This window comes from Balaenoptera borealis (assembly GCF_965194805.1).
Source record: "Balaenoptera borealis genome assembly, chromosome: 19".
In the NCBI taxonomy this organism is placed as follows: domain Eukaryota; kingdom Metazoa; phylum Chordata; class Mammalia; order Artiodactyla; family Balaenopteridae; genus Balaenoptera; species Balaenoptera borealis.
In genome coordinates, this window is record NC_138878.1 from 26,559,099 (window position 1) to 26,572,601 (window position 13,503).

A 13,503-nucleotide genomic window follows, 5' to 3' on the forward strand; every position below is an offset into this window, starting at 1 on the left:
CACCACTGGGGGGTCCTGGGCAGGTCACTGGACCTGTCTGGGCCTCAGTCTGCCCATCTGTAAAATGAGGGCATGGCCCAGGCCCTTCTGCTTTGAGGAATCTATAATTGGTCTATGTGGACTGCCCCCCACGCCATACCCATACACGTGGCGGGGACATGTGTCAGGCTGGCCCAAAGCAAGACAGGGTGTCAAGCCCCCTCCACTCCCCGGCCCCCACCCCTCAGAGGCTCACCAGATTTTCCACATCATCGTCATCGTTCGTCCCGTCGTCCTCCTCATCAGTCAGGGACAGGAGAGGCTTGTCGGTCCCCAAGAGCAGGTACTCCCACCTCACAGAGTCTCCCAGGTCAAAGACCAGGTCCTGGTGGAGGAGGGGATCGCTGAGAGCCCCCCACAGTCGCCACGCCCCCTCCTGCTCCGTGGGGGGCAGGGAACAGCCACGCCCAGGGGGAGAAGGCACCAGGCTGGGTCTCAGGGGGGCAGAACGTGGCTCCAGGCCGCCTCTGAGGGTCCACACCTGCCCTCCTCATCCCCACAGGGAGACCGAGGCCCCAGGGGGGCTGGGACTCCCTTCCTGTGTTGGTCTCTGTGAGAGACTTGGAAACTCTCTGGCCTGGGATGGCCTGGATGTGGAGGTCAGTCTACCTTGTCGGGGGAGAGTGGCATCGGGCAGTGTTTAGAGCAAACACAAGCCAGAGAGATTGTACAGGCAGGGGAAACGGCCTCCTCAGTGGTTCTTGCCCCGTGCCAGCGGGAAGGGAACTAGACAGGCGCGCAGAGGAGGGAAGTGCGAATTTCTCCTCCCTGGTGTGGGTCCTTCACCTCTTTCCAATCCAGCCCACCTGAACCTGGGCTCACCTGCCAAGTAACTCCCAGCAGGTGGGGCGCACCATCTCCCTGTCTACCTCCCCGGGGTGGTAGGCCCCGCTCCCAACTCCAAGATGGAAGCTGCCCTCAACGGTTTCAACATAAAGCTCCCCTGACGCCAGTCCTAACCCTGTCCTCACTGTCCTGTCCGAGGCCTGGAGGGCTCAGCTGGGAGGTGGGAGGAGAGGGGAGGGGTACACGATGGGGGAGAGGGAGTGAGGGAAAGAACTGCTTGTAGATTTAACAGCAGACAGCCCAGGCTTCGTGGAGAGGAATCAAATTACACAGATGTTTGAATTTCTTAAAATCATGTCCTCCATTCTGTCACTTTTCTTTTTTGGCTGCACCGTGGGGCTTGTGGGATCTTAGTTCCCCGACCAGGGATTGAATCCGGGCCCTCAGTAATGAAAGCTCGGAGCCCCAACCACTGCAGCCAGGGAATTCCCCATTCTGTCACTTTTGTAAGTAGTAAGCAGTAGTTAGATGTTTTGCTGCTTTATCTTAAAGTTCTACCTCTATAGAAAAAGCATAAACAAATGGACAACTACGACATCCCAGTCTCTGAGGGGTGCCTCACTCCAAGGCCATTTCAGGGTTCTTTGAAGGGGACTTCCCTGGCGGTCCAGTGATAAAGACTCCGTGCTTCCAAAGACGGGGGTGCGGTTTCAATCCGTGGTCAGGGAACTAAGATCCCACATGCCACGTGGCGTGGCCAAAAAATAAATTAGGAAGAAAAAAAGTCAAGGTTCTTTGAAGGAACAAAGCAACCGCTCCTGTGCTCATGGGGCAGTAAAAGTGACAGCCAGTGTCACGGTCTCTTTCTTCGTGCCCTCACTTGGTGATGCAGTACTGCCCCTCTGGCCTCACTTTCCCATCAGGCCACCCTTCCATCTTCATCTCATAACTTCTATTATCCCTGATAATAAATTTCCTCCACCTGGCACTGGTACAGGGTGTGCTGGGGGGAGGCTGAAGGAACTTCCACCGGAAGAGGGCCAAAGGAGGGCTGCAGCAGCCTGTGAAGGGCCGTTATCCCTCAGAGGGCTCTGACCACCGTGGCGGCTATGAGCTTGGGCTCTGGGGGAGGTGGTCTGGGCTCTGCCCCATCTGTGTGGTGAGGAAGACGTTCTTTCTCTAAAATGACAGTAACACTAGCTAACCTTTACTGAACAGCATGGGATTATTCTAAGCACCTACCGAATGTTATTTTCCACAACCCTGTGAGGTCGTTGAGGACCGAGCAACCCTGGACTCAGGGGCTCAGGGAGGCTGGGGGCTGGCTGGGTCTCCTTTGCTGAAGGCAGATGCATCTGAGCGTGTATCAAATCTGCCCGCCTCCCTGAAAGGGAGTAATGAGCTCCATGAAAGTAATGAGCTTTCATTACTGAGGGCCCGGGTTCAATCCCTGGTCGGGGAACTAAGATCCCACAAGCCCCACGGTGCAGCCAAAAAAAAAAAAGTGACAGGGGGGCGACAGCAGTCCCTTGGAGGGGGTCACTTCGGTATAGGGGGCGAGGGGCCCAGGATCTACCTTTGGGAAACTGGCCTGGTTGTAAATGGAGGACGTTGGAAATAACAAAAGAGCACAGGACTTGGTGCCTGGAGCCTGTCTCTCTTTTGATTTGCATACAGCTCAATGAATTTCCATAAATTGGGTGCACCCAGGTTCCCTGCCCCCGGATCAAGAAATAGATCATTGTCCAGAACCCCAGAAAGTCCCCTGGTATCCAGTTACAACCTCCCTCCAACTGTGTGCACGTATTTTCAACTTCTATAAATGGCACTGAGTTTATTATACATATGTATGTATGGAAATTCATTGAGCTGGACGTGTAGGATGAGTGCACTTTCCTGCATGTGTATTGCACTTCAATACAACATTTTAAAAAAATCAAATGAACTAACAATCCACATTTTATAAGAATATACAAACCAAAAGAACGACAATAATCATATTGGAACGATTATGTATGGGCAAAGGAGTGGGCCCTGGGCACTCAGCTACAGGGAAAGTCCAAAGCCCTCCTGGCCTGGTGGCCAGATCTCCCCACAGGTCACACCTGCCTTCCCCCACTGTGCCTGCCATACCCGCCCAGGCCCCGCCCAGCACCTTGCAGCAGTTCCAGCAGTCCTGCATGTTGACCCAGTAGTTCTTGTGGTTCCAGAGGCTCTCTATTCCCAGGAAGTGGTCGTCCTGGGTGCTGTAGCTGCGTCCAGTGAACGGGTCAATGAAAAAGCTCTCGGGCACCTCGCGTTTCCCCGACAACACCAGGACCCAGGAGTGTACCCGCAGGCCGTGCAGGGGGTCCGTCTTTGCACTCTCCTGCTCCTGCACGGGAAAGGTGGGTGACCATGAGCCAGATGGATGGGAATGGGGCCATCAGGGGCCCAAACATCTCCCTGGGGCTGGGGAACTGGCGAGAGAACTGAATGCTGATCCACACCGCACTGCTGGCTGGCTTTGCGACCTTGAGGACATCACCCCACCTCTGAACCCGTTTTCTTATCAATAAAATGGGAGGATCTGACTCGATCTGTGGTTTACAAACTTGACCTTTTGGAGCTCTAGGGTATCTGGGGTTTACTGGCTTTCCATGTTGTGATTCTGGGTGAGATTTCATCCAAAGAAAGATAGAGGGACACCATGTGGCTTCATTGTCTGCATCCCTCTGGGCAAAGGGTCACTGTGCCATGTTCATTATTGCATCCCCAGGGCCCGGACCAGAGTAGACCCTCAATAAATACTATATGGAAGGAAAGGAAAGAAGGGAGGGAGGAAAAATAGGTGAGAGGGATGATGAGAGTGTGGGTGGATAGAAGGAGAGATTGGAGGATGGATGGATGGAAGGAAGGATGGGAGAATGGATGTAGAGTGTATGTAGGTAAATCTTCAGTGAGAGTCTGAACAAGGACACCAGAACTGCACAGCATAAAATGAGTTGCTTCAGGCAGCAGAGCTCTCTGATGTTAGAACTCTATCACCAGAAGCTGGCTGACTACACTGGGGATTCCCACAAGGCCGGGCAGAGAAGGGGGGTGGTTGAAGGTTGGAGGAGGGGATTTTGACCTGGAGGCCCATAAACACATCCCTTCGTGACCCGTGTCTGTTTCCCCATTCCCAGCAACCCCTCCTCTGGAGCTGAGTTCAAGGGTTGAGGGCTGAGGATGGTGGACCCACCACGAGGCGCTCCTCCTCCTGCTTCAGTCGCCTCTCCTCCTCGGCCTTGATTGCCTCCTGCCTTTTAATCTCCTGCTCCTGTTCAAACCTGCTTGTCAGGTCCCTGGGCGGTTTGACAGCGTACTTCTTAGGTGGTGCCTTTTCCTCCTCCTTGACCATCTGTCACCCAACAAGAGAAAAAAGCATCAGCAGCCCTGAATGGCCCGCCTGCACAACTGCTCCTGGAGCCTGCTGGCTTTCTGACCCTGAACGTAGAAAGAGCCTCAGCTCCAGACCTGTGACCATGGGCCAGTCCTCCCACTTCCCTAACCACAGGCTTTTCTGTAAAAGTCACTGAGAATAATGAGAACATTTTCCCCAGGGTTATTCTGACAAGTAAAGACAGCAAAATGTCTGTATGAGCTGCCCATCCGGGTAGGAGCTCAGGAGATGCGATTTCCCCTCTTCATTCCCCATGGCCTAGACTAGCTACGATCTGGATCTGATCTAGAAAGTGGGGCAAATTGTCCGGAGTCAGATTTTCCAGATTTTGTCACTGCAGGATTTCATATGTTGACTTGAAGTGAGAGTTTACTGGGCTAGGAAGGAGAACAAAGCCTTTGTGTGTGTGCGTTTGTGTGTGTGTGTGTGTGTGTGTGTGCACACAAGCGCACACGTGTATACAAATGTGTGCTAGGTGGCAAGAAAAATGTCCAGGAAAGCACACCACAGAGGCTGCATAAGGGGGCCTATTATGATGGAGAAATAGTGAATCTCCATGGTTTAGAGTCAGACAGACTGGGCCTTAGCTCCCAGGTCCCCATTTACCAGCTATGTGACTTTGGTCACAAAAATTGTTTCGTCTCGACACACTCATCTGTAAAAGAGAAGTGATAATTCCTACCATGCAGCGCTATTGAGAGGGGCAACCAAGTCAATGGACATGTAAGTTGTTTATAGACCGGAATGCTCTCAGCACCCATTAGCTATTGATATCATTTTCATAATTAAAATTTTGGCTAAGAGGCCTGTATGTGAGTTCTCAGGCCTTTGGAGCCAAAAGCAGTGATGGAGCTTTTTTGTTCCATCTTTCTTGGGGAGGTGGCCCTGAGAGAGCAGGCAGGGCTCTCACCTGGTACCTCCCCCTCCTTCTCCACCAGACTGCAGCCCCGGGGGCCCCAGGTGCTCATGCAGGTGTAAAACAGGTGCATGTGCATCATGCCAGATGCCCCAGGCCCCTGGATCCTCTGCCCTGAGCTGCAGACACCCACGGGGTCTTGACCCTGATCACAGAGTCCTGGAATCAATCCAGTTCATGAAAAGCATTTTCTGCCAGTAGTATGGCTATTTCCCAAATGCAAAGAGATGCTTTTATGATTCCCACAATTAAATTCACTTAAGAGTGTTGTGTTCACAGCAGCCTCAGTCATTATGGTACTCTCAGTCAACTGGTATAAAAACACAACCACCACCTGCTGGAGGGCTGGTGAATTTTGTACTGTTAAGAGGTCCTTTTTACCTGGGAGGGGAAAAAAAAAAGAAGTAAACATCTGTCTGTTTGTCTGCATTTTCCTTATGTGAAAACGGCTGGATAGATTTTTATCAAATGCATAGGATAAATTTGGAAGAAGTTGGCTTAAGATATCAGCCATACGGCATTCACATATGCGGGGAACACAGTAGCTGAAACTGAGTCACAACAAGGGGAGAGGAGCAGCCAGTTTGGAGAAATGGGCTGTGTGTATTAAGATGCCAAAGATGGAGAAATCATCTGTGGTTTGAAATATGAACTCCCGAAGGGCTGCCTGGCGATGGAGCCGGGGCAGGGGCGGAAGCGGCAGGGACAGGTGGCTTTAAGGATGGCGTGTCTTGCGCGGTGCTGAGGGCAGCACAAGCCCGGCCGTACCTCCTTGGGCTTCACGGTGAGTGGGCACACCTCCCGAGTCAGGTCCATGTGGCACAGGTCCTGTGAGCCATAGCCGTAGACGCAGTAGGCATCGTAGCGGGCACCGATGAGCATGGAGCAGAGCAGCGTGCTGAAGTCAAAGCAGTTCCCCTTCTGGTACTTGAGCACCGTGGTCGAGGAGTACAGGTAGGAGGGCTGGGCGCAGCGAGCTGGTCAGTATAGCCACCCCGTTGCCCCCACCCGCCCTCCCTGCTCAGCAAGGGCTGGGCGCCAGGGCCAGGGGGCCGGCTGGGCCCCAACAGGGCTCCTCCCCTTTGTCGGGTTAGGAAGCCTGCTAAGAATGGGGTGAAAACCACAGATCCCGTGTCCGTGAAGTGCAATCCAGGTTTGCCTATAATTGCAAGGGGCCATGGACTTCCTGATGGGAAACACCGTCTGGGATGTAGAAGCTTCTGGTCTGTTGCTCTCTGATTGGTCATTTTACGGTTTTATTCCAGAGTTACCCTCACCTTTTACCTCCATCCTTCTCTTCTGCTTCTCAGTTCTCCACTGGGTACACATCCCCATCTCCCTCCCTCCATTCTTAATGAGATTGAGCTGGTCAGAAGCCCAGAGATGTGACCTTGGAACATGGGCAGCAGGCCCTCCCCTCTCTCTCCTTTCCCACCTCCCGAAGTCCTGAAAGGAAGTCTCTGAAGGCAGAAAGAGGCAAGGGAGCCAAAGAGGTGGGAGCCCGGAGACCAGGCTTGCTGTGTGACCTCAGGCAAGTGGCTCTCTCTGCCCAGACAGACTCATGGGCTGTGTCCTGAGGCTGGCCAAGCCTCCTTCTCCCGACCTGCCTGGCTTCCCATCTCAGGCCTCATGGCAACCCCAGGTGGTGCTTACCGGCTTGAGGGGGTCGGGCAAGGGCACCGCGGACAGGAAGTCTGAGACAAACTGGGCGCAGGTGTCCCAGTTGTAGAGCTCAGGGTAGGGCATCAGCGTGGGCCGGATGGTTGTGCTCACGAACTTCTGCAGAGGGAGAGACCACGGGCCCTGGGGGGAGCACTCCACCCGGGAGGAGACCATAGTGCTCCCAGGAGGCCGGGGCCTCAGGGTGGGGTGGGGGGGGCGGCTCTCTGGCCTCAGGCTCCTCCTCGGTGCCTTGGGAGTTGGAGGAAGGGATCCCTCAAGGCCCTTCTCCCCAGATCTAGAATAAGCCTGTGCTGTCCGGGGTGCAGTGATGGGATCACCACGGCCCCACTCGGTGCTGCCAGACCTGCCCCACCTCCCCGATCCCCCAACAGCCCTGTGAGGCAGGTCCCGCTGACAGATGAGGAAGCCGAGGCTCTGCGAGGTGAGCTGACTTGCTCAGGTTCACAGTCAGTAGCAGAGCTGGGTCTGTCTTGGCCACCCTGGGGCTGCGGGCCAGGCCTCTGGGGTCTCCCTGTGAATTTGAGGAAGGCCCCACCTAAGGGGCAGCCCCGGTGCAGTCCCCGCTGAGGGCCGCAGGGCAGATGCAGGCCTGGGGTCACCAGATCCAGAGAAGAGGGGACTAGGGATCTGGACGGGAATGGCTGAGCTTCAAATGCGGGCAGCTAACACCAGGGTGAAAAATCACCAGGTGGGCCAGGTAAAACAGTCTGTGAGTCCCTGTCAGCCCATGGGCTGCTCCTTTGCAACCCCTGGATTCACCCCCTGCCATTCCATCTACAGGTGGGGAAACTGAGGCCCAGAGAGACTCAGAGATGTGCCCTGGGTCACAGGGCGGGAAGGAAGGAGGCCAGCGCTTGGGTCCTGGCCCATTTTCTCATATTTCTCGGCCTTTCCCTGCATAGGGCTGGCCTCGGGGGCCGGAGACCACACTGCGTGTCTGGTTGCCCCTTAGGTGGGGTGTGCAGGCTCCAAGCCACCACAGGCCCCCAGGGGTGACTCACACCGGGCCTGCTGGGGCCTGTGGACATTTGAGTTTACATGCTGCCCCTGAAATATAAGCTTTGACCCATGAGAGGTCTGTGCTTGGCCCACCTCCCTCCACCCTCTGCTCTCCAGCCCCCGGCCCTGCCCAGTCTTACAGGCACTTCGCACTCGTTCACTGGGTGCAGGAAGAGGGGCACGCGGTCCGGGCACAGGTGGCTGTACTGGCGGGAGAAGTTGTCTGCCACCTGCAGCAGGTGTTCCTCCTTGGGCGTGTTGCTTTGGTAGGAAAGGGGCAGCTTGGAGATGTCAATAGCGTCCTTGGTAAAAGTCCTGTGTCCGTAAGAGGGGTGGCATCAGTGTGCGTCAGGCTAGGCCTGGCGCACAGGGAGGCCTCCATCCACCTTAGCTGCCATTGGCTCTATCCCGTCCTCATTTAATCCTCACAACTACCTAGGAGGGAAGTATCATTCTTATCAGCTGCCCTTTTAAACAGATGAGGGAAATGAGGCACAGAGAGTTTGAGTGACTTGCCCAGGGTCACACAGCTAGGGAGGCACAGAGTGGGGTCTTGGACCAGGCAGCCTGAAAGCACAGCCCTCACTCCTAACCACCTCCTTCTATGTCCTGGTCCTGCCTCCCAGCCCAGGTACCACCATTCTGCCTGGCTCTCCCGCTGCCCGGCCCTGGGGTGACTCTCACTGGGGCTGCTGGGCCAAAGCCCCCACCTTCCCCACCCCCGGCACTCACGAGGGCTTCTCTGGGATGGAGACCTCAATCTCCGACAGCTTCCTCTCCAGGTCTCTGAGCATCTCCTGCGTCATGATGGTTTCCTCCTTCCGCACCTCCATCGGCCTCATCATTTTCTCGCCCCTCTCGGCCCGCTCGGCCTCCTCCTCCTCCTCCACTTTCTCCTTCAGGACCTCCATTCTGGCGTGTCTCTGACTGTCTGGAGATGAGGTCTCTGGAGGAGGAATAAATGCACTCTGAGTGGCCGACTTCAGACCAGGAAGGAGCCACCAACACCACCCGTGTCCCTGGGCGGAGGTTTTAGGTGGTTTAGATCACGAAGGGAGGAGGCGAGTCCCTCCTAAACTTCCTTTCCATCAAGAAGAAAGTCTCCACGTGGTGCTAGCACACCTGTAACACCTTTCTGACATTTGCAAATTGCCCTTTAAATCCGACAACGCAGGTCACAGGCTGAGAACTATTGCCAGGGCAGGAGCAGGTAGCTCAGGCTTACTAAGCTTGCTTTGTTTTTTGTATATTTATTCTGCCAGTGACCTTCTCTTTCTGGCAGGTGATGTTAATGCTGTATGGATAACTGTAGTATTATGAAGTTTCCTGTTAAATATATTTTCTGAAGTCCAGTAAGTTTAAATTTAAAGAAAATTATTCATAATAGTAAGGAAGAAAAAAAAAAAAAGAGGTAACATCACCAAACTTGGAACAGAGAGAGGGCAAGAATGGGGCTGCCACTAAGGCACCTGGATAAGGGGCAGGTGGGAGTGACACAGCCTGCACTCTCCTGGCCAGGCCCTGTGTCAGCTCTCAGGGTGGAGGACCTTTGTGTGGCAGGACACACTGAAATACCATATGTGCTTGTGTGCCCTAGGGAAGCCCTTTGCAGAGCCCAGCCTCACTATGGTGGACCAAAGATCCAGTCCCCTTGTAATTTCCAAAGTGATAAGAACACCAGACGCATCTTTTTTTCTATTGCAGCAACTCTGCGTGAGCCCCTGGATGGCTCCTGGATGGGGACGTGTCACCAGAAAGACCAAGCCATGATTAGAAGCTTGGAATTTTCAGCGCCCCCCTGCATCCTCCAGAGAGGAGAGAAGAGTGGAAATGGAGTTAATAATTGATCAAGCCTGCATGAGGAAGCCTCCACAGAATCCCAATAGTAGGGGCTTCAGAGAGTTTCCAGGTTGGGAAGGTGACGTCCTGGGAGGAGGACACATCCCAACTCCACAGGGACAGAAGCTCCGGCACTCAGGACCTTCCCGGACCTCTCCCTGTGTATCTCTTCATCTACCTGTCTATTTGTATCCTCTACCATGTCCTTTAATAAACTGGTAAATGTAATTGTTTCCCTGAGTTCTGTGTGCCTCTCTAGTAAACTAACAGAACCCAAGGAGGGAGTCATGGGAACCCCAAAATGGTAGCCAAGCCGGACAGAAGTTGTGGGTAACCTGAGGACTGACTACTTGCCATTGGCATCTGAAGTGGGGTGGGAAGAGGCTTGTGGGACTAAGTCCTTAACCTGGGGGATCTGACGCTATCTCCAAGTAGGTAGTATCAGATTTGAGTTCAGTTGTAGGACACCCAGCTAGTGTCATGGAGAATTGCTTGGTGGGGGAAAAACCTACACATTTGCTGACCAGAAGTGTCAGAAGTGAAGGGTTCTGTGTGAGTAGTAAAGGAGAAACACATCAGGTGGGAGACTGAACCGAGTTTTTCCATTACAGACCCTATGAGGCAGATATAATTATAATACCCACTTTGCAGAGGAGAAAATCGAGGCCTAGAGAGGTTAAGTGCTCTGCCTGAGGTCACAGAGCAAGAAAGTAGCAGACTTGGGGTTTGAACCTGTATATTTCTGGCTCTGAAACCCATGCACTTAAGGGCCTAAGGAGATGGGAAAGTTCTAGAAGGGATGGTTTGTTGGAGGCAGGGGAGAAAGTTCTAGAAGGGCTGGTTTGTTGGAGGCAGGTTCTGGCCCAGCTCCACCATCAGAGGTGGAGCTGGGCCAGAACCTGCAATATTTATTCCTTACACCAGGCTGCCTCATCAGCTACAGCGTGGTTTGGGGAAGGCAGTCCTGCTTTACAGTTTCCCCAACTCTGCCCAGAGGCTCTCCCCACCCACAGGCCCTTCCCTGCATCCCCCTCCCCAGCCAGAACCTCCTCCTCTCCATCACACACACACACACACACACACACACACACACACACACACACACACACGCTGAAAACTTCTCCAGAAAGTTTGGGGCTGAAAGCCCCCCAGACGGAAGAAGCCCCCTTACCACCAGCACCCACGCCCTCCCCCTGCCAGGCTGCCAGGCAGGGTCCAGCCACCCCAGACCCCTGCTCCCATCTCACCCCTCTGAGGACAGCCCGTACAATCTGTTAGCCCGTCTCCGTGGTGACATCTTTCAAGGCTGACGGCAGGTCCTGGGAGAGGAGGCTTCTGGGAAATGTAGTCTTTTGTCACTACCCAGGTCTGGGTCCAGAAGACCTACTGTGGCATGTCCCTCAGCCAGTGGTGGGCTGGAGCCAGCTTGTGCCAGCTTGCAAGAGCTGACTTTTAAAACTTCAGGAATGTTTGTGAGCTCATTGACAAACACAGCCATTATTAAAATTTAAATTATAAAAACGTATAAGTAAATTGATTATGTTAAAAACAAAGGTAATAAATACTCAAAACGCATCACTTCCTAATTATTTTACTGCATTTCATTACTATCTAAGCTCTTGAGGTTATTTACGCCTATTGTATCTTTTTTTTTTTTTAAACATCTTTATTGAAGTATAATTGCCTTACAATGGTGTGTTAGCTTCTGCTTTATAACAAAGTGAATCAGTTATACATATACAATATGTTCCCATTTCTCTTCCCTCTTGCATCTCCCTCCCTCCCACCCTCCCCATCCCACCCCTCTAGGTGGTCACAAAGCACCGAGCTGATCTTCCTGTGCTATGCGACTGCTTCCCACTAGCTATCTATTTTACATTTGGTAGTGTATATATGTCCATGACACTCTCTTACCCTGTCACATCTCACCCCACCCCCTCCCCATATCCTCAAGTCCATTCTCTAGTAGGTCTGTGTCTTTATTCCCGTCTTGCCACTAGGTTCTTCATGGCCTTTTTTTTTTTTTTCCCTTAGATTCCGTATATATGTGTTAGCATACTGTGTTTGTTTTTCTCTTTCTGACTTACTTCACTCTGTATGACAGACTCTAACTCCATCCACCTCATTACAAATACCTCCATTTCATTTCTTTTTATGGCTGAGTAATATTCCATTGTATATATGTGCCACATCTTCTTTATCCATTCATCTGTCGATGGACATTTAGGTTGCTTCCATGTCCTGGCTATTGTACATAGAGCTGCAATGAACATTGTGGTACATGACACTTTTTGACCTATGGTTTTCTCAGGGTATATGCCCAGTAGTGGGATTGCTGGGTCGTATGGTAGTTCTATTTGTAGTTTTTTAAGGAACCTCCATACTGTTCTCCATAGTGGCTGTATCAATTTACATTCCCACCAACAGTGCAAGAGTGTTCCCTTTCCTCCACACCCTCTCCAGCATTTATTGTTTCTAGATTTTTTGATGATGGCCATTCTGACTGGTGTGAGATGATATCTCATTGTAGTTTTGATTTGCATTTCTCTAATGATTAATGATGTTGAGCATTCTTTCATGTGTCTGTAGGCCATCTGTATATCTTCTTTGGAGAAATGTCTATTTAGGTCTTCTGCCCATTTTTGGATTGGGTTGTTCTTTTTTTTTGTTATTGAGCTGCATGAGCTGCTTGTAAATCACGCCTATTGTATCTTTACGACGAAAATATTATATAAGTGTGAACTACTCTGAATCTTCTTCCAACTTCAGTGATGTCATATTGATAGCTTAAAATTGGCCGTGAGATTATTTACACCACAGAAATTGGCAAATGCTACAGACTAGGGCTTTTTCTCTCATCAGGTAGTTGTTAAACATTTACCAGGACACCACGGCTTCTGCTCCATGCATGGTCAATGTGGCCTTCATCAAAACAGATGGAAACCAGTGTGGGTCCTGGCATGGCTGCCTGTCATAGTGGACAGAGCCAGGCTGCCTGAGTCTTGGTTCTAGTACAGGCTGGACCGCTGGTTTAGTATATAACTCATGGGACAGAGAAAACTTATCCATTAGGTTAGTGGCCCATGAAAATGCTTAATTTTAATTTATTTTAAATTCCAAAGAAAAAATGAATAGACTGATAATGAATATATAATTATGAATCCACCCAGGATTATATTTGTCTTTGTACCAATGCAGTCACAAAATATAATTTTTTCTGTTTTGTTTTTAAAGGAAAGGGCCCCCAAAACTTGTAATGCTGCCTTGTAGCGGGCAGCGGGGTCCAGAGAGATACTGCAGATGTCCTGACAAGGTTATATAGTTGCTGTTATTGGTGAAAATGTAGGAATCACCTCATTCTCAATAATAAAGAATAATTTTTTCTTCCGGCTGGAACATTACGTAGTCATGAAAAATAAAGTGTGAAGGATAAATTAGACCAAGGGAAATCTCCTGAGAAGGCATGTGGACATCAGTCCTGGAGTTCACCCTGGGATCACCTCTGTGGGGAATGCACCTGGGATGAGGCCAGGAAGGGAAGAGGAAAAGGCAAATGTGATATGTTAGGCTGGTGGAATGGCGCGTAGGCCTCATTGCCCCTTTTATCCCATGCAACACCTAATTTCCTTTGTAAAGTGATTTATTCCCCTTTACCCACTCCCATTCCCTGCCCACATAGACATCATTCTGATGCTCTCCCCACCCCCTCAAATGAGCATTCTTTGGCATACTCCTCGTGTTTTTAATTTGTGTTAATGATATCGTATTAGTATCTCGTTTCTTACATTTTCACTAAGAACTGTGTCTTTAAGATCCA

The 13,503-nt window shown here is 51.6% G+C and overlaps 1 protein-coding gene across 19 annotated transcripts in view; it reads right to left on the minus strand.

Moving 5' to 3' along the window:
- LOC309617108 (dynein regulatory complex subunit 7) overlaps positions 1-13,503 on the minus strand; it is a 91,680-nt gene that overhangs the window by 9,300 nt on the left and 68,877 nt on the right. For all 19 annotated transcript variants that reach the window (XR_014237755.1, XM_082368813.1, XM_082368812.1 and 16 more), the window contains 7 exons: positions 8,580-8,793; positions 7,988-8,162; positions 6,819-6,944; positions 5,934-6,128; positions 4,049-4,207; positions 2,981-3,199; positions 236-364 (listed from right to left, as the gene is read on the minus strand). Coding sequence is in view for 18 of the 19 variants with exons in the window: in XM_082368813.1 (XP_082224939.1) it covers positions 236-364; positions 2,981-3,199; positions 4,049-4,207; positions 5,934-6,128; positions 6,819-6,944; positions 7,988-8,162; positions 8,580-8,793 (1,217 nt within the window). In the remaining variant the exon portion in view is untranslated. The remainder of the gene's footprint in view (positions 1-235; positions 365-2,980; positions 3,200-4,048; positions 4,208-5,933; positions 6,129-6,818; positions 6,945-7,987; positions 8,163-8,579; positions 8,794-13,503) is intronic.